General features: G+C 44.6%; 1 protein-coding gene across 1 annotated transcript; it reads left to right on the top strand.

The window, feature by feature from the left end:
* The first annotated feature begins 3,894 nt into the window (after positions 1–3,894).
* Positions 3,895–24,957, top strand: SEC24C (SEC24 homolog C, COPII coat complex component). The gene is made up of 23 exons (XM_044659071.1): positions 3,895–3,972; positions 5,261–5,457; positions 8,769–8,907; positions 11,978–12,147; positions 12,670–13,029; positions 13,767–13,903; positions 16,751–16,862; positions 17,102–17,229; positions 18,660–18,798; positions 18,974–19,089; positions 19,209–19,333; positions 19,478–19,669; positions 20,364–20,457; positions 20,627–20,743; positions 20,971–21,141; positions 21,327–21,423; positions 21,520–21,665; positions 21,935–22,073; positions 22,346–22,464; positions 22,637–22,816; positions 22,969–23,160; positions 23,394–23,483; positions 23,650–24,957. The coding sequence occupies exons 2-23, from the start codon at positions 5,289–5,291 to the stop codon at positions 23,788–23,790; spliced, it is 3,273 nt and encodes a 1,090-aa protein (XP_044515006.1). The 5' UTR covers positions 3,895–3,972; positions 5,261–5,288; the 3' UTR covers positions 23,791–24,957.
* Positions 24,958–25,018: the final 61 nt, after the last annotated feature.

Raw genomic sequence — 25,018 nt, 5'->3', positions numbered from 1 at the left:
TCATGATAGTAATTTTGAATCTACAAGATGTTTTGGTTCAGGATTTCTTTAAAAAGTGGCTCTCCTTTTAAATGTTTTAAACAATTAATTCCTTTGTGGGGGACAGTAAAGGAACTTTAAAGCTAAAGAGTTAGAAATTGCTGACAGTTAAACATCAATTATGAATGGAGGCAACCCACTTTTCAAATAATTATTTGGGGGCAGCTAGGTGGCTCAGTGGATGGGGAGCCAGGCCTGGAGTCAAAAGGTCCTGGGTTCAGATTGGGACTCAGACACTTCCTAGATGTGTGATCCTGGCCAAATCACTTAACTTCCATTGCCTAGCCCTTACTGCTCTTCTGCCTTGGGACTAATACACAGTTTTGATTATAAGAGAAAAGGTAAGGGTTTAAAGAAAAAGAAAGAATTATTTAAGGTAAGAGGAAAATAGGATTAATTTACCAACAAGATTTTATCTATGCAATAGCTTCTTAGTCTGTCTCTGCTTCAAGTCTCTTTCAACCCAGATTCCACATATTTGCCAAAGTGATAACATTTCTAAAGTACAAGATCCGACCTGTCCTTTATTCAAGAAATTTCACTAGTTCCCTACTTCTTATATGATAAAATGTATTTGACATTTATGTACCATCATAATCTGGTTCTAATCTATTTTTCAAGACTATTTACAAATTATTTTTCCTCATGCCCTGTACCCTCCAGCTGAAGGGGCCTACTTGCTGTTTCTCCTATAAGACACCCCATCTGCCACCTCCAGGCCTTTGTACAGGTTATGGACCATGCCTAAAATGTTCTACCTCTTTCTCACACTTCTTGTAACTTCTAGTTCTCTTTGAAGCTCAGCTTGTATCATCTCCTTCAAGAGACTTTTCCTGATTCCCACAGTTGTTGGCAACTCCTTGCTTCCAGATCATTGTGTATTTCTATGTGTGTATATATTCCCTATCTGCACATCTATAAATATATGTGTGTGTGTGTGTATATGTCATATGAATATACATGTCATATACTCTGGAGCTACTCTTCCAAAATATATTGTAGTCACTTAATGTTTCCTTGTTTGCTTGCTTGATGCAGCAATTGTCCAGCTGTCCCTCTAATGCAGGAGGTTCCAAAAAAGGAGGGGCTCTATTAAAGAAGATTAACCAAAGTGTTTGCATAATTAGTGGTCAGATAATTTTAAATTTAGGCTATTAAATATTTTTTCACATTTATATTCTGTGTGTCTTGAGCCTCAGGTTCACTCATCTGGAAAAATGAGACTAAAAATATCTGCATGAGATTGCTCTGAGGAAAGTGCTTGAAAAATGTAAAGTACAATAAAAATGTGTTTCTTTGATAGATCAGTGATAGAGACTCAGTGTAGATCATAATCTATGCATATCTTTTCATCATCAATGATTCTTGGCCCTGAGCTCCTCCAAATTCCTGCAAAATGAAGTTCATTGTGGTATAGTAGAAAGATCATTGCAACCAGAGTAAGACAAGTCCTGAGGCAGCTTTCCAATTTTAACTTACCAGATACATAATCATAAGCAATTCACTTAACACTTTAAAAGTCAGTTTCCTTATCTTTAAAATAGGAAAAATAGTATCTCAAATACCAACCATCCCAAAGGGTTGTAATGAAGATAAAACGAGTTGTGTATATAGTACTTTGTAAGTTTTAAAAGTGCTACATAAGTATCAATTATTAGTATTATCTTCTATAGAGGAGCTATCCACTGTGCTGGAAGTCTTCTACAGCCTACCACAAAATTATAAAAGCACCAAGTTAGAAGGCACCTCAGACACCAGATACATTCTAGTTCACATTTGTGCAGAAATCCTTTCTATAGTATCAAAAAGGGTTCACCCAGTCTTCCTCTGAAGCCTTTTAGTAAGAAAGAATTCACTTTTCCTGAGGTAATCAATTCTACCTCCCTTTGTATAGCTCCAAATGTTAGGAAATTTTTAACCCTAATTTGCCATCTTAGAATCAATATTGTGCATTGGTTCCAAAGCAAAAGAGTGACAAGGACTAGACAAATGGGTTAAGTGACTTGCCCAGGGTCACACAGCTAGGAAGTGTCTGAGGCCATATTTGAACCCAGGACTGCCCATCTCTAGGCCTGGTTCTCAATCAACTGAGCCACCTTGGAAATTATTTTTTACAGAGAACTTGAATCTACTTTGTAATTTCTGTCTACTACTACTACATCTGCCCTCTGGGGCAAAGTGGAACAAATATATGAAGACAGATAAAACAGCCAAAAGCTACATGTCAACACCAGCAGGAGAAACTGCAACCCATAAAAGACTTCATTCACATTTATTATCTTGTTCTCATCTTTATGATGGATATGAGATAGAAATTATTATTGTTCCTGAGAAATCATTTTCATCAACTTGCTCAATGGAGTTTAACTAGAAAATGCCCTGAAACAAGTTGCTATCCTATTATTAATCTTTTGATAGTATAAAACAGTTTCTTTCTGTAATTTAATAAAAGTAATTAGGATATATGCTTATCTTTTGTAGACTTGCTGAAAGTATCCTCAGTACAACCTCAGTAGCAAACAGAATGGCAATGATGTATGTATCCTATCCTACTCCTATGTGTTTTTAATTTCTTCTAAGTCTCCATATTTTGAAAGCTTTTTGTTCCATGCAATTTCAAGATTATAGACGGGTACTTAGTATGCCTACAACTATTAAAAACTTATTCTTTAGTTGTTTTAGGTCATGTCTTGGCACTAGTGAACAACAGTTTGGTTATGATAATGTTCCAGCTCCAGTATAGTTTACTGGTTTAAGTTTTAAGGATATTTTGAGGTCTGTATTTGTAGCATGGAATTTTGGCCCTGCCAGCTTGAAAGAGCAAGTTTTTCTGATGTATTTTATAGGGTATTTGATAAGTGGTGAATCTTTGCAGCTTGCAGTAATGTTTTGCAGTTTTTCCTTTTTCTCTTATTCTGTGTTGTTGATATCACCACTACTACCACCACCCATCATCATTATGTCCCCCCAAAACCTGTGTTTTTCAGGGTCAGGGATAGGACATATCACTTCAGATGGGAATTCTGTGAGGGAAAATTCCATTAATCAACTAAATCTCTAAATTTAATCTGTCTGTCTCTCTCAACCCTGACTTTCCATCTGTGTATTGGTTCCAAGGCAAAAGACCAGTGAGGGCTTGGAATTGTGGTTTGTGACTTGCCCAGGGTCACACAGTTAGGAAGTGTCTGAGTACACATTTGAACCCAGGACTTCCCGTGTCTAGGTCTGGCTCCCTATCCACAGAGCTATCTAGCTGCCTCTATTATCTCTTTCTATGTGCTAGTAAACGTGGTAGGCCCTAGGAATACGCTTGAAGGGGGACAATGCCAATCCTGGAAGAACTTCCATTCTACCTACAACACGGTTTCTGCATGCATCTGAGCAACCGGCAGAGGGCTCTGCAGTGGAGCCCTAGGCTTGGCGAAGGAAACCACGCAGCCTCCTCTACCTTTCAGGGCCTGGACTCAAAGTTGGAGTCCTTGGCATCAGGGTCTCCAAGACCCCAGGGTTGGGGGTGAGAGGTCACGGATGTGTCACAGAAGCGCTGTCCTGGAGTCCATTTCAGCAGCTCAAAGCTTCACGAAGCTTTAGACTTAGGGTGAGCTCAGGGAGCGGTGCTAAGGGAAGGGGGGAGGTGGGGGTGTCAGCGCTATTGGCATGACATCATCGCAAGAAGCGGAAACACGTCAGAAACAGCAAAGCTTTCTCCAACTCCGCCATGACAGGGAGGAGGCGGTGGCCTCTGCGCACGCGCTACATCCGGGTCCAAACGTGTCGTCTCAGTGAGGACGTGGCAGCTCCCGAAGCCAAGGCCTCCGTGCGCGGGGGAGGCACTTCCGGCGGCGACACGACGGCCGGCTCGGAACCGGAAGTGGGGCCTGAGAGTCGCGACGCTGGGAGCGCAGCCGGGGCAGGCGCTGGAGCCGGAGCCGGGTGAGGCCTTCGAGAAGGGGGAGAGGTCGAGGACAGGAGGACTAAGAGGAGACTAGGGAGTGACGAGACAGCCTTGCCGCCCTGGGGGGCCCTTCCTGGGGGAGCACTGTGCGGCCGGGGAAGGGAGGAGCCTGGGGGCGGGGCTGCGGCCGGGCTGGAGTGGACAGGGCCCGGGACCCCTATCGCGGTGGGCCTTCACCCCTTCACCCTCTAGTCCGAGCCGGTGGGCCCCGTCCAGCCTCCCCCCTGGTCTGCACCGCGGGGTCTGCCCAGCCCGGAGTCCCCTTTGACCGGAAGAGGTGATCCAGTCGTCTCGCCCGTCCCTCCCAATCTTTGGCCCTGGTTATCTGCTGGTTCCCCCAAGTTCCTTGGTCGCTTCCTCAGGGACAGACCCCCCCAGCCTTCAGAGCGGAGGGGAGCTCGCCCCGCCCCTTTGGGGCTGTCACCCTGAACCCTTCCCCCCACAACCCTCCAAAGGTGCTACTGACCCTGCGGTTTGAAGCGTGTGCTCGTTAGGGGCTGATAGGTCGTCTCTCCCACCCACTCGTTTTTGAAATTTCCCGCTCACCCCCCACTTTTTTCCCTTCTCACATTTGCAGAGTTCACTTCCCCCAGTTGACAGCCCATCCCATAAAAGTAGTGAGAGCTGAGTATGCTGCCTATTAAGCCCCACAACGTCATTGAACAGGGATCAGAAAGGTAGCCTTTGAAAGACCTGCCTTGCACCTTAACAGAAGGGTTGGAGGTGGGATAGCATTTAGATTTACTGCTGTCAACCTCAGCCAGCTAGTCTGGATTCAGTAATATTTGTCCCATTCTTAACTTCAGCAAACGTTAATTACCCTTTCTCTGTGTTTGCTAGGCACTGGGAATGTAGGGAAAAAGATGTAACCATCACTGTTCTCAAGCATCTTAATTCTATTGGTTTGGGGGTGTGAAGAGGTAATTTACTTGAATTGTATTGTGGATAGAAGTATCCTCTTAGAATCTTCTTGTGTCATCATGAGTCAGATTAGAGAAATGCCAGACAAATTGAAAATAGGGTTGCTGTTCTACTCCAGGGAGAATTACTTGCACTGTGAGATCCTAGTCCTCTCACTGGGAGACTCTGCATAGGGCTCCAATCAAATTCTTACTCAGAGCAGAAACTCACAGAGGACTTTGCTCAAGTGCAGCTAGCTCCAGCCCCACTTTGGACTGAGTATTACTTATATGATATGTTGCAACTTTGGAAAACTAGTTTCTGGACACTTCTTATCTCCCTTCTCCCCTTTCTCCTGCCCTGCAGGTGAGGCCAGGTTGGGGATGCACTCACGATGAATGTCAATCAGCCAGCTCCCCCTGGGGTGCCATATGGACAGCCTCAGCCTGGCTACACAGGATATCAATCTGGCTATGGTGGGCAGCCAGGACCCATAATCCCCCCTACTCCTTATGGAGCCTACAATGGTCCAATGCCAGGCTATCAGCAACTGCCTCCCCCAGGTATGTATGTGTTTGAATTATTTGTAAGCTATGAGGAGGTGGTGGCAGTGTCCCATTGAGAGGCTTTTGTGTAACTGTCTTTTTGTGTGCTATGAAGGGTTATGTGGAATGAGTCTACTCTTTCATATTTCTGGTTCTGATTCACCTTTGTGACATTTAATGGGTGTGTAGCTTCCACATTGTGTCCATTGATAATTCATTGTTTACAGATAGCACCATGAGGTGGTGTTCTAATTTCCTTGGGCTTCAGCCAGTTTGGGCACACTGGCAAGGGCTAGACGGGGAAGGGGCATGGATACACAGTTGTTCCATACTTGGTAGGGATAGATGCTTTACAAAACTTTGGCTGGTAGAAGCATTGTTGTTCTATGCCCTTTTTTGGTCCATGTTGAGGATTCAGGAACTATTCCTGGTGTGTGGGTTCTGCCTTTTAGGACTAGATAGAACTGAGAGCTTAGGGAAATGGCTGTTCAGTAGAAGGGGTAGAGTTTATGTGTCTGACTTTTCATGCCTTTTATAGATTTCTGCCGAGGTCATTTGCTTCCTAAGCAGCCTTACAACAAGTACCTCTGTCTTTTGGATAGCATGTGTGTTTTCGGAGGGCTTTGAAAAAAAATAACTCTGACATTTTCTGTTGGATTCATGTTTTGTTGTAATACTCCTTCAGAAAGTGTTGTACTGATTGTATGGACAAGTGGGATGCTATACCTTATTTCAAATTAACCCAGAATCAAAGATAGTACACTCTTGATTATAGTATCTGGTATGTGTCTAACAGTGTTTTTAATGACAATGAGTTTAGGAATATAGGAGAGGAGAGACCACAGAGGACTTGTAGAAGGATCATGAAGAATGAGAACAAAGTATTATAAGTCAAAGTTTGAAATGCACAGATTAACTCAAGGTAAAAAACAAGTTCTCAGATTTGTAAAGTTCCTGCCCTGTTCTTGTTTGGAACTTTGACCATAACAGAGTCCACCTTAGGCCTTTTAACTCCTGTTATATCAGACTGGAATTTGGCATCTCCTGAAGAGCCATATCTGAGACAGGTACAGATGTGGGTCTGTGCTATGATTACTAAATACCAGTATTTTACATTTATAAAACACTTTCATATATCTTTTAATGACTAACTTTAATTTAATATGTAATACTTTGAAGTTTACAAAGTCCTTTCTTCACAACCCTATGAAGTAGATAAAGTAAGTATTCCTGTTTTCCAGATGAGAAAAATGAAGTTTAAAATGATTTAGTCCCAAAGTTAATAAATAGAATTGCTTGAACTAGCACTCAGGTTTTGACTTCTAGGCATTTTTATATGCCATGATGCTGCTATAAAGTTAAGTTTATCATGCCTCTTTAGGCGTCTCTGCTTCCACTGAGGGGAAAACAAAAAAACTGGACTAATACTATGGAAGAGTGCTCCAGTTTGGATCAGAAGATTTGACTTGCACCTCTAGCTCTGATAGTTAGAAATAAATAAGCTCCATGTTACCTTAGAACAGTTATTTTTATCTCAATGAGTGTTGTTTCTTTATCATTTGAGCAGTTCAGGTTAGACTAGATGATCCCCAAGGTCCCTACTGGCTCTGAAATTCTGTTATTCAAAGTGAAGCAGAATAGAAGTGGTATAAATTAAGTGGATAATGTAACTGCCTGTCAGGTTGGTGAAAGAGGTTGAGCCCCCTTTGAAGGGCGTAGAGGAGAGCTTATCTCTTTCCTTAAAAATAAGAATGGGTTCATGGGATCATAGATTTAGATTTGGAAGGAATCTGAGAGGCCATCTAGTTCAGCCTCTTCATTTAACAGATTAGTAAACTGAGAACCAGAGAAATTAAGCAACTTGTGCAGAGTCATATAGTAAGTGACAGAACTGAGGTTCCAATCTAGCTCTTCTAACTCCAAAAAAATGGCTTCTTTCCATTGTACCATGTTGTCAGGGGTCAGGAATGGCATAACTTGTGAGAGGAGAGTGGAACTAGAGTTCATTGAGGAGCCTTTAGTGGAGACATATCTAAGATATGCTGGATGGCAGAGGACTCCTGACATCTAGGTCTATTAGGAATGCAAAATGAATAGATGAACACAGTGGGTGAAAGGAACTGACTCTCAGCCCTCCCTCTCCCTTTCACATGTTTTGCATAGCCAAGATCTTTTTGTCCCTCCAAAAAAAATCCTTATCTGCTACTTTTAGCATGTGTGTCATAAATTGCTAACCCTTAGTTTAGGTGCTTTCCCCCAGGAAAGTTAACATCTGGGCTGGGAAACTGGCAAGTCTATACTAAATTGAAGGAGTGTAAGAGTCAGATCAAGTCACTGAGCATTTATTAAGGGCATACTATATGCCAAGCACTGTATTAAGCTTTAAGGGTAGAGAGAAAGGCAAAAATAGGCACTGTCCTTGGAGTTCATGTTCTGATGATGAAAGCAACCAGCACACAACTATGTTCTTGCAAGATATATACAGAGTAAGTTGTAGGTGATCTCAAGAAGGTACTAAAATGTGGGATGTGGGGGTCCAAAAAGACCTCTGGCAGAAGGTGGGATCTGAGCTAATAACACTTGAAGGAAGCCAGGAGGCAGAGATGAGGAGGGAAAGAATTTGAGGCATATGGGAGAGAGCTTTTAAAAAGGCACATAGTTAGGAGATGGAATGTCGTGTATTGTGCAAGGAACAACAAAGAGGGTGGTGTTGCTGGTTTGTAGAATACATGGAGTTAAGTGCCAGAAAACTGGAAAGATTAAAAGGGAACAGATTATGAAAAACTTTGAAAACCAAACAGAAGATTTTGTATTTTATCCTAGAGGTAATAAAGAGACCCTGAAGTTTATTGAGTTGGAGAATGGGGGGATGATAATGGTCAGATCTAGGCTTTAGGGAAATGAATGGTAGTGAAGTGGGGAATAGACTTCAGGCAGGTAGATCGATCAGAGTAGGCTATTTCCTGGATTTGAGATGATGAAGACCTGTATCAGAGGAGAGAAGAGGATGTATATGAGAGATCATGAGAAGGTAGAATCCATAGGATTTGGCAATAGATTCAATATGAAGATCTCTGAAGGGTTTTGTGACTGATAGAGGGCTCAGCCAGTGACACTGATAGGTGTAATGGAAGCTTTCTGTTCAAGGTTTCAGGTCAAGAATGGCTGCCATGGCTAGAATTGACAATCAGTAGTGTCATCTTCACTTTGAAGCAGGGGGAGTGGCCAATAAGTACCTGAGCTCACTGATCTATATTTTGAGTCTCTGGCCCAAGGTAGAGAAAAGGAGACCTTTTTGTAATCACCGAGTTTCTGTCCTTTTCTCTTAGGTGTGCCAAGAGCACCACCTTCCTCGGGAACACCCCCAGCCTCTACTACAGCCCGAGTTCCTAGTGGTCAGCCTGCATATGGCCAGTTTGGCCAAGGAGATGTGCAGAATGGGCCAAGCTCCACTGTTCAGATGCAGAGGTATGTATTTGTGTTACCCTGTACAGATTCAAGACTATATGAGAAGTAGGAAACAGTGCAAGTGGATCCCCTTCCTTTTGTTGTGTTTTTCTTTTTCTTTCTTATCTCTCTTCTTTCCTTTCTTTCCCTTTCTTGATCTATTTCCCTTCTCTCCCTATCTTTTTTATTTCTCTTTTTTCCTTTTCCCAGTCTTCCACTATTACTAGTATCCTTATTGAACTACTATTTAGCAGTTAACATTGCTGTCCTTACTGAATACTAGGAAAGAATAGGAAAAGGCTTTGAGATCCTTTAGGCCCACTCTTCTCACAAGCTGACTGGTTGAATCTCAGGCCAGTCTTGTCCCAATGCATAGAGAGAAGAGCAGCCCCTTCATTTCACAGAGGCAGAAGCAATGAGGACTTGTGTGTATCTTGTGAAGGAGTGTAGCAGGAAGGCCCAGATGGTAAGCTGTCCAAACCATTTGGCAAAGCAGTTCCCAGGACCTTTGGGAGCTGCTTTTCTTTTAGGACCCTTCTTTAGTAGGGTGCTGCTTGTTTTTCAGTTAACAAAGGAGAAGGTAAAAAGGCTCAGAATTTTAGATTTATACATGTACATGAAAGAAGGTGAGCGAAATAGCCTGGGAAAACTTCCCATCTTTTTGTTAGCTAGGCATGTGACAAGTGACTTTCATCATCCTGGGGCCACTAGATAAATTTACGTTCGATAAGAATGGAATAAGCTCTTAATCATCTGTGCTAATGGAAGGCTGGTTGATGAAGCAAGCATCCATTGAGTATTTACTATGTGCTTAATTAGCCTCATGCTAGGTGCCAGAGAGTACAAAGTATAGTCTTGTCCACAGTGTAGTGGAGAAAGTAAAACAAATAGGAAAAAACAGTATAGAATAAAATTCCCACAGTAAGACGTTATATAAGAACTTTGTTCATTGTGGATTACACATAAAAGAAAGAGGTGAGAGGGCAAAGTCTTCATGGTAACATAGTTTTCTTTAGCATAGAGTTTGAGTCTGGGCTCTTGTCCAAGGGAGTTTTTTTTTCCCCCACATAGAAACACCAGAAGGACCTTGTTAAAATTATAGGCAGAACTTTGGCAAGTAACTCAACCACTATGGACCTTAGCTTCCTCCTTCAGAATGAGGGGGTTGAAGTCATGTCCTCAAAGGGCTTCATCCTATGATCTCTTGTGATTCGTCTTTGTGTATATAGTTTTCTCTTTGTTTTATTTATAGTCAATGTCTTTTGCTATTTCTATTTTATGTACTTGTCACTTCATATAATCCTTTCCAAATTTCTTTAGTTTCATTTCATTGATCATGTCTACTAGTAGGATGATATGGAGAATGTTGGATGGTGAGTCAGGAATCCCTCAGTTCAGTCCCTTTTGACTCTTGGTCTATGGCCATGGCTGGGTCACAGCCTCTCTGAGCCTAGGGCAGTGATGGGCAACCTTTTGAGCTTGGTGTGTCAAAATTTGCCAAAAAACTGAGAATAACTCAGGTGGTGTGTCACTTCAAGAAAAAAACAGCATAACTTGGCATGCAGCCCCATACTTCTGTATGCGGCCGCATGTCATCGAAAATGGCTGTGTATCAGTGCTGACACGAGTGCCATAGGTTTGTCATCAGGGGCCTAGGGCAGTTGCTCAAGATTTATTTTCTAAATTTTTAATGGGTTGAAATCAAGTAGATTTAACATTACACAGATCCTTGATGTGTTGCTGTAATTCCATTCTAGTACACCAATAATTCCATTTTATTATACTTATATGCCATAGCTTATTCAGCCATTTACCAACACTGGGATATTTAGGTTTTTCAGTATTTTATATTTGCAAAAATATATTTCTAAACAAATTATATCTATCTCCATTGAATATCTTATTTTTTATGATAACATTCTTGGAGAATATTTCCAATAATGGCATGATTTCGTTAAAGGACATGATTCTTATTGTTAACTTCTAGATAATGTATAAAAAGATTCTATTAATTTTCAGTTCTGTTAGCATTATATGTGTGTATGCTTTTTACAACTCTTCTAGAAATGAATTTTCTTAATTTGTAATTTGAAATGAATTTTTGTACTAATATTTGAATGTTGTATCTGAAAAAACTCGGTATGTCCAATGTTAGGAAAGTACAAAATAATTTAAAGTAAATAATGAAACCTCACTATGAGGAACTAATTTAGGAGAATTTGAAAAGTTTTTTTAGCTTCCTTCTCCCCAGTCAACTGGCATTTGAAAGCATTAACTCTTATGTTGAATCAAATGCTCTCTAAAATTGTTGACTTTTTGGCTCACACTTCTATTGTGGGAAGAAGCCTCAAACTACATTTATATGACCAATATATTGTTGGTATAACACAATGCTCCTTCCCTTCTAGCTCCTGAATTGGTGACTGCCATACTGTGGCAATTATGTTGGTGAAGGACTTAGGCAAAGAAGATGGTATTGTCATTAGTAGATACTCTGGAGATTTGTTGCATAATTAAACGTTTAAAGCTATATTTGCCACAAATGCCACTAAGAAAAATGGCTCACAGTATTGTCTCTTAAATTTCTAACTCAATACTTCATTGTGGCAAGATGATTTTGGATTCTTGAAGTCTTTGACATTAGAGTACAGTCTCTGGTGGGTCTTTCCTTGGTGAAAAGGCTTTGAATGTAGTTGAAGTGATACTGTTGATATGTACAATTGTCTAAGGGCAAGCCTAACTCAGTGTGGAACTTCACTAAGTTGGCACAGGGTGATGTTTTGCAAGTTGGGAAGGGAAAGACGAGGAGATGGGCATAGGATCTCTTTAATGACTAAGTTTAAAAGGATTGCATTTTATGCAGTGGAAGACATCACCCCAAAGAAAAGACAGATCCTTGAAATATTGACGGGATCCACAATTTGGATAATTAATTTATACAATGTATGTGTAGATATGAAAGAGAAAAAAAGTTTTGGCAGAGACCCGGCTAGGGGGAAAAGTGGTAAAGTAGTTTGGGGCTAGGGATTCTTAGCAAGTTTGCCAGGGTTCCTAGATCCTATTATTACCTCTACTTTTATTCTCTCCTCAGGCCTCCTGTGTCTCAGCCATTTGTGCCAGCCCCAGTGGCCCCTCTGGTGAACCAACCAGCCCCGTTTCAGCCATATGGCCCTCCCCCAACCAGCACACAGGTGACTACTCAGATGGCAGGGATGCAGATCAGTGGCCCAGCGGCTCCTCCTCCTTCAGCTTTAGGCTATGGTGAGTGGCTGGGGTTGCAGCCTTTCCTTCTTTCCCTGTCCCTCAAGGAATATATGAAAAAAAGCATTTATTAACCTCTTACTGTGTCCAAAATATAAACCTGGGTAGGGGGAGGATAGGAAAGTAGGAGTTCCTCTAGTGGGCAATACAGCACATGTAGGGGGTTTCAATGTTCAAGTTAGATGAGAAGGCATATCCTCTTTAGGATGCAGTGGTAAAACAGGTGATCATGCATCTTTAGTGACATTTCCATTAATTAAACCATACCAGCTTTATATATGGAACCATTGGACACTGACAAGTACTTTGCCATTGAGAACTTTTTTTTACCAGGTCCTTGGTAGATGTGACTGATGTAAGCTATAAAGTTCTATGATGGGTTCCTTAACTCTGCTTCCTTAACTCTGCTTCCCTGTGTGATGGGACAATTACAGTTACCTCTGCTGTGTGGATAGAGAAGCAACTTGTTAAATAAGCAGGAACAAACACTAGGGTAGTAACTTATCCCTTTCTATTTCTCAGGGCCACCTACATCAATGGCTTCAGCTTCAGGAAGTTTTCCAGGCTCCAATCTATATGGCTCTTACCCTCAGAACCTGGCTCCACCCACTAGCCTGGCCCAGGTTCATCCTGGTGCCCAAACCCCACAGCGATCTGCTCCTCTGCAGGCTTCTAGTTTCCCACCCTCAGCAGCAGGGGGCCCCAGACCTCCTTCAGTTGCTGGACCATCCATGCCTGGACAGAGCTTTGGGGGGCCTCCAGTGAGCCAGTCCAACCATGCATCCTCACCTCCCCCACAAGCTCAGCCTCCAATGACTGGCCCCCCAGGACCCCCACCTCCTATGCACTCCTCCCAGCCAGGCTATCAAGTACAACAAAATGGTGAGTCTTCCCCCCAGGTTGACTTTGTTGAAGCTAGGGAATCTGGCTATCCATATGCTATGGATTTAAGAACCATTTGCTTGACTACTGAAATAGGTGGGTAGCCTTTGGTTTTCTGTATGTACTAGAACAATGATGGGTAAACTTTTTTAAAGAGGGGGCCAAAGGAAAGGAAATGCTCATCTGTTAGTCTGTTTCTAAGGCAACTCTTTTGAAGTTTCATTGTATTGAGTCCTGCTCATTTTATTTGTCAGATTAGGAATAATGTCCAGCGTTGGGATAGAACATTTCAGGGGGCCCGCATCTGGCCCATGGGCTGTAGTTTGCCCATCACTGTACTAGAAGGTAGATTATCAGGAGCTCTCCATCTCAGGAGTTTATGATAATCATATGATAGAATACTGGGAGATTTGCAAAGTGCTTTCCTTACCCAACCCTTGGAGGTAGAATAGGTAGTATAAGTATTGACTCCATTTAACATGGAGAGACTGAGGCTTAGGGAAGTTAAAGGACTTGTCCAGGGTCACATAGCTCTTAAACTGTTAATACCCAGGACTTGTGACTCCAAGATTAGTTAGTACTCTTTACACTTGGTTTTTCCATGTTGGTGGTGAGTGAGCTGGGAGTATTACCCTCATCCCACTAATTGCTGTACCTTAGGATTTATCTCTTTGTTTTTGTAGAAGTCCTTAGGCCTTTTATTATGAGATTGTAATTCTTGTGCCTTTGCCTCCCAGGCTCCTTTGGACCTGCTCGAGGCCCTCAGCCCAACTATGGGGGAGTCTACTCTGGAGCACCTAACTTTGGCAGTCAACCTGGGCCTCCTCAGCCACCTCCTCCAAAGCGCCTGGATCCTGACTCCATCCCTAGTCCTGTAGGTACACTGTCTTGTGATCATGGCTGTTTGTATATGTGCACAGTGTATGCGTGCACGTGCCTATTTGTGTGTGCTAAGCTGAAGAGGAAGGGAAGAAATCTTAAGCAACATTTTTCCCCTCATGTCATCTCTGTTTTTTTTTTTTTGAGGCTTTAAGAGTAAATCTTGATTGTTATTATTTGCAATAAGGGGAGAATGGTGTGGTAGAGTAGGACATAATGTGAACTCTTACTGTTTGTGGACCTGTAGTGGGACTTTAGTGAGGCATATCACCTTGGAAGTCTTAAGAACTGATCACCTCATCTTTGGCACATGGGTGGAGACCATTTCTCCTACTCTTAAAACCTGGATAGATAGAGCTCTTCAAGTTTCATTGATACTGAGGGGAAGTGGGGGGCGGGGGGGTGTGTTTCCCCTGCTTGTTAAAGGGATATGAATTGAAAGGCCTACAGCAGAAGTACTTCCTTTCAGAGAGTGAATTTTATTCCTGAAGTGGTTGGAAACTTCAGAACCACTAAGGGTTAGGCTGGATGCCAGGGGGCCACTCTTTCCTGAATCAGCTCCCTAAACCATTCCAGCCACAGCATTTGGTGTGTTGCTCACTACGTAATACTTTCAAGTTATCATATTTCATCGTGTTCTTTTCCCACTCTCTGTGGGGTTAGTCCCCCTGGGAGTAGTTACCATTGTGGTGGCAGGCTGCCTGGCTGAGAGTAGAGTAAGCAAAGTTTTTCCCAGGTAATCGGAGCTCTTTTGGAGCAATGGAAGACCAGCTGGTTTGAGGTCATGCCCTTTCAGTGTGATGATGAATCTCCTAAGTGGATACCTGCTCAGTTGACTGGTCAAGTGGGAACACCCCTTTTCCTCCCTGGGATGTCTCTGCCTGCCCAGCTTTTCCCCACACTTGCTACTTGGCATTTGTCTGTGCCCTGTTCCTCGTCCTCCTCCGTCATACCCTGAGCCCCCAGAGCCTTCAAGTTGGGAGGCTAGGGACGCGGGGTTCCACACCCAGAGGGAACCTGGTTCCTTGATGTTTTCAGAGATCCAGATATATGTGTCTAACTCCATCAGGGCTGAGAGAAGTAACATCTGCTTGTTCTTTTGTTTCTCTCTGTGTGTCCTTTTGCTGCCTTTATTATTAAAACACAAACTAAAAGCAACTCAATGAGCTGCCTCCTCAGCAGAAAACCAGGCACAGAATAGACCCTGATGCCATTCCTAGCCCAGTAAGTCTGGGGGTGGGGGGTGCGTGTCTTCTTCGTGTTGGTGCCACCTGTGCATGCTGTGACTTCAACTTCACTTCATTCACTGTGTTCATCCCTTCCCTGGCTCCTTTCATCCTTCAACCCACCCATCCTCCCATGTCTGCTTATTATGTTGTAAAAAACGTAAGGGCTAGGAACAGCAGCACAGGAAGAGTGGGAATGAAGTTTCTAGAAAGCTTTATTGGTGTAAGCAGCCATTCCCCTCCCTCACCTGATAGGTATTTGTCTCATGACTATCCCCCCACTTGCTTCTCTGAGGCATTGTGGTAAGACAAGGTGAGGATAGGAGTCAGATTTTCCCCATTTTGATGCTGGTTTACCTATTGTGGGTGAGTCCAAGCCTCTTTAGGGCTACTGGTTTACAGGGCCTTGGTGCTTAGGGACTAAGCAAGTCTGTAAGAGGCTCTGCCAACTTGGGTTGAGGGGTGGTATAGCTGGCCTGGACCTCTTCCTCATGAACTCTTGGATACTATTGACTTCACTCCTCCCTCTGCTATGAAGGACTTTGGAATATGAGGTGGGGGGGGGAATCAAAAGCATGCCTTGTTTACTATTGGCTTCATTTATCAGTCCCTGGGGTGACCAAAGATGACTGTTCTGGCCAGGAATATTTTGTATTGACCCATCAGATTTTTCTGCTTTCCTTTCCCTTTAGCATCTTTAAAGGATGAAGGGAAACTTTGGTCTAAAACAGTGATTCCCAAAGTGGGCGCCACCGCCCCCTGGTGGGTGCTGCAGTGATCCAGGGAAGTGGTGATGGCCACAGGTGCATTTGGGGGTGGTGAATAACTGTAAGGGGGCAGTGATAGAATGTGACAGGGGGCGCTAAGTAATATTTTTTTTTCTGGAAAGGGGACGGTAGGCCAAAAAAGTTTGGGAACCACTGGTCTAAAATAATGTTATCCATTCCATTGTCAAGTTAAAGGGGGTCTAGAATCAGGGTTGGAGTAATAAGATGCAGCATCTTTCTTATGCTCATCTCTAGTACTTCCTCAAGACAAAGGCCGTATTTGTTCCCCTACCCACTTCACCATTTATCCTCTTTGCCCATTGTACTTCCATTGAGTGTGGGGTCATTTCAGGTAGTTTCATTTTCACCTTGTCACTATCTGTTTTCCTTAAGACTCCAAATTTTCCTTATGACTCCAAATGTAACTTGTGGGAAAGAAGTGGAAGTTATATTGGGGAGAGGGTATCTGATCGACATAAGGTCTATATTTGGATTGCCCTAGAATCATGCCCAGAGAGGTGGGGCAGAGTGGGTTTAACCATTTGTAGAGGTTAAGAGATTTTATTGCCCAGCCCATCAACCACCTGACATACCCCTCCTCCATTCCCCAGTTTTGCTTCCTCAGAGTGCTTCTGACTTGAGGGTGGGGATTGAGGATGTGGATTAGGTTCAGAACCCATTCACTGGTGTCTCAAAGGAAAAGGGACCTAGGAGGTTGGGTGTGGATAGGTATATTGCTTGGTAAATCATCAGAGTCTGTTTCTACAGCTCTGTTCTCTTCCATTTCTTGGCTTTCTGTGTTCTGGTTTCTTTCCTTTTACATCTACCCCATTCCCCTCACTCCTGCAGATCCAGGTCATTGAAGATGATAGGAATAACCGGGGGTCAGAACCATTTGTCACTGGAGCACGAGGCCAAGTCCCACCCCTGGTTACCACCAACTTTATAGTGAAAGACCAAGGTGAGCAGGGCACTGACACCTTTCTATGGGGTTTTTTCTTTCCTCATCCCTGAGGGACCTTCATAAAAAGAATATAGGTAGATTTAACCATTGCCTCCAGCTTTGGTAGTGTCTTAAGTAGGTATTAGTCCTTCTGGCAAGGAACAAGGCCACCACTGGTGCTGGTTGTAGGTTCTGTGTGGGTAGGAGTATTCATTAAGACATCCTGGTTTAAATCTGGCTCTCTACCCTTTCTGCAGGGAATGCAAGTCCTCGATATATCCGGTGCACATCATATAATATCCCTTGCACATCTGACATGGCCAAGCAGGCGCAGGTGCCCCTAGCAGCTGTCATCAAGCCATTGGCTAGGCTGCCCCCTGAGGAGGTAAGTGTTCTTGGGAAAGAGCCCCTCTGAGGGATCAGGGAGGTGGGAGTAATTAATAATTATGAGTTAGGATTTACAAAATACTTTACGTAGAGTAGCTCATTTGATGCAAAAACCCTATTATTAATTCCACTTATACTTGAGGTACTGGTTCAAAGAAGTTAAGGGACTTCTGTAGCATCACACAGCTAGTGTCCTAGGTATGGTTTGAGCTTGGGTCTTTCCTACTATGCCATCCAACTTTTAGAAGCTGAAGTTGAATAGATAGAGCTAAAGGCCTCATTGGCTTATCATTCTGAGGGCTTATGTTTAGAAGGAATTATAGGGATAAACCTGGGTAGGGGGATTTAGAGGTTCCTACCAGTCTGAAAAAAAGATATTTGGTTTGAATAAATGGGGTGGAAAAGTAGTGGGAGGTGGTATTTTACCAAAGTGAGCCAGCTGAACTCTGGGACTACCTATTAGAAGAATCTCTTCTAAGGAGTTTAGACACAGCCAGTGTCTCAGTTTTTACCTTTGTTATCCTTCAGGCTTGAATGAATCAGGGGAAGATAGACTTTCCTTTTTGCCTAGATCCTTATCTTTTTATCTAGTACCTTAACAAACAGCCTGCTTGGTTAATGATAACTAAGCAGCTGCCAGTTAAGACCCTGGTAGAGGAGTTATAGCTTCTGTATCCAAAAGGTTGTATAAATACTTCTGGTGGAGAGTGCAGGAGGTGGTTGAATGTGGTCTTAGATTATTATTCCCATCCTGATCTATCTAGTTTGGAAGAGTTGTACTGAGTCTGAGTGAAGATTTCAGAGTTCCCCCCAGAAACCTGTTTTACTTGATGTATTTGTGTGCTTTAGTCTCAGGAAGATAGTTGGGTACTTGGCTGGAGAATCCTCACCTGCTCATGTTCATCAACCTCAGGAGTCACTGATACTCAGGAATGGTTGGATGGCAGGAGTCATAGATCCTTAGAGTAAGGGCAGGAATCATAGGTACTTAGGGGGAAGGCAGGAGTCATAAGTATTTATTGGGAGGGCAGGAATCTTACATATTTAGGGGGAGATGAATATAGAGGACAAAGAATCTTAAACACTTGGAAGAAGGATGAGAACAGATCCGAAGTAAAAGTTCCCAGGAGAATCTAGGAATTTCCATCCAAATTCCTATTATAGCCCTCAGCTAAATAAGACCAGCTTAGATAGTCTTCATCTCTCTGGACAGAGAATTGATTTTATAGTTGGGGAGATTACAGCACACATACTTTGAGGGACATATTTCCCATGTCCATTGCTCCCTTCCCTTTTCCCTTCCTCCCTCTATCTGTGTCCTTCTCCCTCTAGGTTACTGTTATTCCTCTCCCCTGCCCCAGTGCCTGTCCCTCATGTCTGACCTACCTCAGTCACCCTGTGTCTCAGCTCCTCCCCTTTCTTCCTTAGGCCCCTCCATATGTGGTGGACCATGGGGAGTCAGGCCCTGTGCGCTGCAATCGCTGCAAAGCCTACATGTGCCCCTTTATGCAGTTTATTGAAGGTGGGAGGCGCTTCCAATGCTGCTTCTGTAGCTGTGTAACTGAAGGTCAGTCTGGGATAGTGTTCCATCTGAAGAATCCTGGGAAAACTTGAGAATGTGTGGGAATGAGACAGAAAGTTTGAAATCTGAGTGCAGTATAGGCCACCCACCCTTCCCTTCCTTCTTCATGGACATTGAGAAAGTAGTTTTCTTGGTAACATTCCACCATGCCCTTTAACAGTTCCTCCCCAGTATTTCCAACACCTGGATCACACTGGTAAACGTGTGGACTTCTATGACCGGCCTGAGCTTTCCCTGGGCTCCTATGAATTCCTGGCTACTGTGGATTACTGCAAGGTGAGGTCATCATGAGGTAGAAGGGTGGCTCAGTCTAGTCCCATCGTATTTATTTTCCATTGCTCCTTAGTTATCCTCTTGATAACTCTGCTTTCCCTTCACATTTCCTTCACCCTCAGAACAACAAGTTTCCTCGTCCCCCTGCCTTTATCTTTATGATTGATGTCTCCTACAATGCTGTCAGGAGTGGCCTTGTCCAGCTCCTCTGTGAGGAGCTCAAGTCACTGTTGGACTTCTTACCCAGGTGAGGACCCTCCCCTTTCCACAAGGATGGTGGGACAGCTGGGCTGTTGATTTGATCATTGGCCTGTTAGCCTTTGGGGAGATGGGGCAGCTGGCACATAGATTGGGGCAGCTGAGTTTTACTGAGGAGTGTCCCCTCTCACAGGGAAGGTGGTGCTGAGGAGTCGGCTGTACGTGTTGGCTTCGTCACGTATAACAAGGTGCTGCACTTCTACAATGTGAAGAGTTCCTTGGCCCAACCACAGATGATGGTGGTGTCAGATGTGGCTGATATGTTTGTGCCACTGCTGGATGGCTTTCTGGTCAATGTCAATGAGTCACGGCCAGTGATTACCAGGTGAGGTCTAGGGCCAGCTGTGTCACCATGATCTATGATGGGCTGGGAGGGGAGAGAGTTGGGGCTAGGAAGAGCTATGGATTTGACCCCCAGGATCCCTGGTGGGATTGGAAACGAAAAACAGGAACCCTAATGTGGATCCTATTTTTAGTTTCCACTTTCTCCAATCCATACTTCATATTGCTGCCTGAATAATTCTCCTAACATACTGCTCTCATTAAGTCATCCCACTGAAAACCTTTTTGTGGCACCCCATTGCCTCCTAAATAAAGTAGAAACTCATTCTGGCTTTTAAGGCTTACCATGTTGGCTCCAATATCCAATTGTACCCATCCACATAGTCTTTTTCTAGCACAACTATACTACTACTCTAAATCTTTAGACCTATTTAATTTCACTCTTGTAAGGATCACCTCAGATACCTTTACTTCCTCTTCTCCCAACAAGGTGAAAGGCATCTCACTGTTTTTATATTAGTAGAGTACATTTGTTATTCTCCCTGAAAGAAGGTAAGCTTCCTGAGGGCAGGGGCTTTATGTTTGCATCCCTAGTACTTAACACTGTTCCTTGCACATAATATATGAATTGAATTGTCATTGGGAGTACAGTTTGTGATTGAAGGGATTGGTTGTTCTGTCCTGGATGGGTAGGATGAGGATGGAGATAGCTGTTTAGACTGACTTTTCTTCTTCAGTTTGCTGGACCAGATTCCAGAAATGTTTGCAGATACAAGGGAGACAGAGACAGTATTTGCCCCTGTGATTCAGGCTGGAATGGAGGCCCTGAAGGTAGGCATAGAGCTATAATGGGATATTAAGGGTAGAGTATGTCAGTTGTGATCTCAGCTCTTTCAGGGACTAACTGGGAATAGCCAGCCCCTCAATCTTGTTGGTAGAGAAATGTCTATTAGTAGGTGTTCATGACTTTTCTTTGACTTCCTTCTTGCCCCATCTACAGGCTGCTGAGTGTCCAGGGAAGTTGTTTTTGTTCCATACGTCTCTGCCCATTGCAGATGCCCCTGGGAAGTTGAAGAACCGAGATGACAGGAAGCTGCTCAACACTGACAAGGAGAAGGTGTGGTAGGGCGAGCAGGCTTAGATGAGAAATCTCATTCCCTACAAATTCGTCATGCTTGATACATTTCTTTCCCCCCCACAGATCCTTTGATACAACCTCTTTCAGAAATAAACTGGGATTCATAGTAACTTCCTGTAGACACACATTATGTTTTTTGTATCTCACATGATGCTCAATGAGGAATGAAGTGTTTGTTGACCAAATTCTGTCCCTATCTCTCCTAGACTCTCTTCCAGCCACAGACGAGCTTCTATCAGTCCCTGGCCAAGGAGTGTGTGGCCCAGGGCTGCTGTGTGGACCTATTTCTCTTCCCTAACCAGTATGTAGATGTGGCCACCCTTGGCATAGTTCCTCACCACACTGGTGGCTCCATCTACAAGTATGCGTGCTTCCAGGTATGAGTACTGAACACTGAAACAGACTGCCCAACATACAGGGAGTTTTTTGTCCTACCTATGCCATTGATGAGGACAGCTTGTGGTCAGGGAGGAGAGTGATCATGAAAGTAATAGGTGGGTGGTTAGGGAGGTCCTGCTCTGAAAGTAGTCAATGATGTGACTCAAGGCCTGGGAAACTGCAGGTGGAAAGTGACCAGGAGCGCTTCCTCAGTGACCTTCGTCGAGATGTGCAGAAGGATGTTGGCTTTGATGCAGTCATGCGTGTCCGAACAAGCACTGGTTGGTCCTGGGATGGGGTGAGGAAAGCATGGATTGGGAGGGGGGTTTGAGGAACTGCTATTACACAGCCTTTGTGTTGGCTATCTGGGCCCTCAGGTATCCGGGCTACGGATTTCTTTGGGGCCTTCTACATGAGCAATACAACCGATGTAGAACTGGCAGGCCTGGATGGGGACAAGACAGTGACTGTGGAATTCAAGCATGACGACCGACTCAGTGAAGATGGTGGAGCCCTCATCCAGGTGAGGAGCAATGGGTACAGGGCCAGCCTTGGAGTTCCAGGTTTATCGATTATGGGCCTCACTGCCTCAGGCACTCTTAGACGGTCACTTGTGGTGGGAATTCCTTTGCCTGTAGTTCCCTATGTAGATGAGCTAATGCAATCACAGGTTTTCACTGGAGACGACAATTTTTTGCCTCTGTGATTTTTCTGCTATCACTTATGGATGGGGCCATCAAAAGCAGCTGTGAAGAAAGAGATTGGCTGATTCTTGCTTGTATACCTATCTAGTGCGCTCTGCTTTACACAAGCTGTGCTGGGCAACGGAGGCTCCGTATCCACAACCTGTCATTGAATTGCTGTACCCAGCTGGCTGACTTATATCGGAATTGTGAAACAGACACGCTCATCAACTACCTGGCAAAGTTTGGTGAGGAATGGGTACCTGAGGAGGCAAGGGAGATGTTGGTTGATGAGAATCAGAGCTCTTTTTAGTTAAGCTTTCTGAGATGAGGTATCACTTAACCTTGCCTGTCTTAGTTTCCTTATCTTAAAATGAGGACAATAATATCACTACTCAGAATGGTTATGAAGATAAAATGTAACATGCTTGCAAACTTTAAGGCACTCGGTAAATGCTATTATTAATGTCTTTTGGAGAAGGGTGACTTGGAATTACTTGCCTTGTATCTTTTCTCTTAGCATACCGGGGGGTTCTGAGCAGTCCTGTGAAGACAGTACGTGATTCTCTCATCAGCCAGTGTGCCCAGATCCTGGCCTGTTACCGAAAAAATTGTGCCAGTCCATCTTCTGCTGGACAGGTTTGGGGAGAGGATGCAAGTGTGTGGTTGAGACTTATGTTGCTTTGATTGCTGCAGAGATGAAAAGGGTGGGAAGTCTTGGAAGATGAGAGTTAGGGTAGAGCTTAGGCTGATTTTGAGAGGCATTCTCTCAGGTTCCCTAAGTGCCCCTCCTTTCCTCTTCCTTCCTCAGCTCATCCTCCCAGAGTGCATGAAGCTTCTCCCCGTTTACCTGAATTGTGTGCTGAAGAGTGACGTCCTGCAGCCTGGTGCTGAGGTCACCACTGATGATCGGGCTTACGTCCGGCAGTTGGTTACTTCCATGGATGTGGCAGAAACCAATGTCTTCTTCTATCCTCGACTCCTACCACTGGTGAGGATGAGGTGTTGGTATGTGAGCTCCTGCTAGGGAGAAAGTAGAACCTGGCCTAGGAGAGGGAGAGAATCTGAGAAACTTGGTCTTGTCTTGTTTAGGGGTTTACTGGCTCCTGGGACTTTGATTGTTTTTTTTATCCCTATTCCTAGACAAAGGTTCCAGCAGAAAGCAGTGCAGAACCACCAGCTGTTCGGGCATCTGAGGAGCGCCTCAGCAAAGGAGATGTGTATTTACTGGAGAATGGGCTTAACCTTTTTCTCTGGGTGGGGGCCAGTGTACAGCAAAGTGTCGTCCAGAGCCTCTTCAGTGTCCCTTCCTTCAGCCAGATTACCAGTGGCCTGGTGAGGGCCTGGGCTCCTGGGAGATTTGGGAGGGGAAGAGGGTTGTTGTTGGTGTGATGAGCCATGGCAGAATCATAGGGAACTAATACTTTGGGCAAGGTCTGCTAGTCTTTTCCAAGTATTACAGAGAGCCATGGGATGTGGAATTGTCCATTTTGGGCCCTTTTTTTGCTTTGCATTGAATCATGACTAGGCTGAAATACAGTAGGGAAACCATAAGTTGTGTTTTCTAGAGTGCCCTCCCAGTCCTGGAGAACCCGTTGTCCAAAAGGGTGCGTGACCTCATTGATAGCTTCCGTGCACAGAGATCCCGATACATGAAGGTACTAATTCCATTCCTTCCCAAGTTCCCAATATATGTTCCCCTTATGTAACTGACTTCCCAATGACTAACTAGGTCCAAGGGTGATTTGTGGAGGATAGTGGTGGAGGGATCTTGGGCTGGTTTTCTTCCATCATGTTCCAATGTAATCTCTGCTCTGCCACTAGCTCATCGTGGTGAAGCAAGAGGACAAGTTGGAGATGTTGTTCAAGCACTTCCTGGTGGAGGACAAGAGCCTAAGTGGGGGTGCATCCTATGTAGACTTTCTGTGTCACATGCACAAGGAGATCCGGCAGCTACTGAGCTAGAGGAAATGGGTGCAGGGCAGAGGGCTCCAGGCCAGCTCCCCACAAGTCCCCCAGGACAGCAGGGAAATCTGGACAGTTCATATCTTATAAGTCATGTAAGCAGAGATCCCCTCAGTCTCAGGAGGGTGGGGGAGGGGACGGGAGGGCAGCCCCTCTCTGGGTCCAAGTGTCTCACCACTCTACTATGTCCTGCTGCTGGCAGGTACTCCTTCTATTCCCCTCTTTCCTGCTAACCCTGTCATAATGAATGTAGTTTCTCAGTTCACTGTGTGTGACTCAGTGTTGGGGGTGCAGAGGCACCCAAACTCTGGGAATGCTCTGTGTCCATTTGGGCCAGCCTCTAAGCCAAGAGAGGGGGCAGCAGGAGTGAATGGTGGGGATTCTGGGGGCTGGGGCAGTGCTTAAAAGGACAGAAAAGAGTTCAGGGTGCTGCCTCGGCTCTCTTCTCAGTGACTTCCTATATTAGGGATGCCATGTAGGGTGCCCAGGAACTGTGGGTGGGTGGTCAAGGCCAGTGTTTCTAGGGTAGCCCAACTCTCCTAGGCCTGTGGGAGCAGCAGACATTGGGGGGAGGGAAGGGGCGGGGTTGGAGGTGGAGGGGGAAGCTGTCAGTCTCCAGCATTTTCCCTCTGCTCCTAATGTCTGGTGTTCACTCTGTGGGTGGAGACTGGGGGGTTCTCCCTACCCACCCCTTCTCTGCTAGAAGCCTGGGATCCTTCACAGAGGTGGATGACACCCAGATGTGTGGGGGCTAGGGGGCTGTGTCACCAAATCCCCTTTCCCATGGGAGTGTTTCACACTGGATGGTTCTGTAGGGAGCCTGGTCATCAACTTGCAATACCTCACAGAGCCAACCCTCCTGGCCCTGATCCCGCTGCCTTGCCCCACCTGGCCCCGGGGCTGGAGTTGGAGAGGCCCAATGGACAATGGTGCGGGAGCTTTGGCCTGCCCACCATGGTTTCTGGCACTGACCCATTAGGACAGCTGAACCTCTTAACAGACCCAGGTCCGAGGGCAGGCACTGAGCTGGAGGTGGGTGGGCCTGGCTTCCCTTTGGCCTCTGCCCCCCATCCCGGGATGCCCCGGGCCTCTCACTTCTCCTCATTGGTTTATTTTTTCAATGCATCTTTAATTTGTAAAGAAATAAATAAAATAAATTAAGATGTATTCCTTGGTCTGCTTCCTGCCCTTGCAATTCCTTTGGGCCCCGGGAGGGGAATGGGCGGAA

This window comes from Gracilinanus agilis, chromosome 2 (assembly GCF_016433145.1).
Source record: "Gracilinanus agilis isolate LMUSP501 chromosome 2, AgileGrace, whole genome shotgun sequence".
Classification (NCBI taxonomy): domain Eukaryota; kingdom Metazoa; phylum Chordata; class Mammalia; order Didelphimorphia; family Didelphidae; genus Gracilinanus; species Gracilinanus agilis.
This window is presented reverse-complemented; position numbering and strand designations above follow the sequence as displayed.

What these genes read in the sequence shown, in the direction of transcription:
- SEC24C (XM_044659071.1), top strand. Translation starts at nt 5,289, where the DNA reads ATGAATGTCAATCAGCCAGCTCCCCCTGGGGTGCCATATGGACAGCCT. An exon ending in CTACTGTGGATTACTGCAAG is followed by an intron (nt 19,090 to 19,208) that starts GTGAGGTCATCA and finishes CTTCACCCTCAG; the next exon opens with AACAACAAGTTTCCTCGTCC. An exon ending in GCCAGATTACCAGTGGCCTG is followed by an intron (nt 23,161 to 23,393) that starts GTGAGGGCCTGG and finishes TGTGTTTTCTAG; the next exon opens with AGTGCCCTCCCAGTCCTGGA.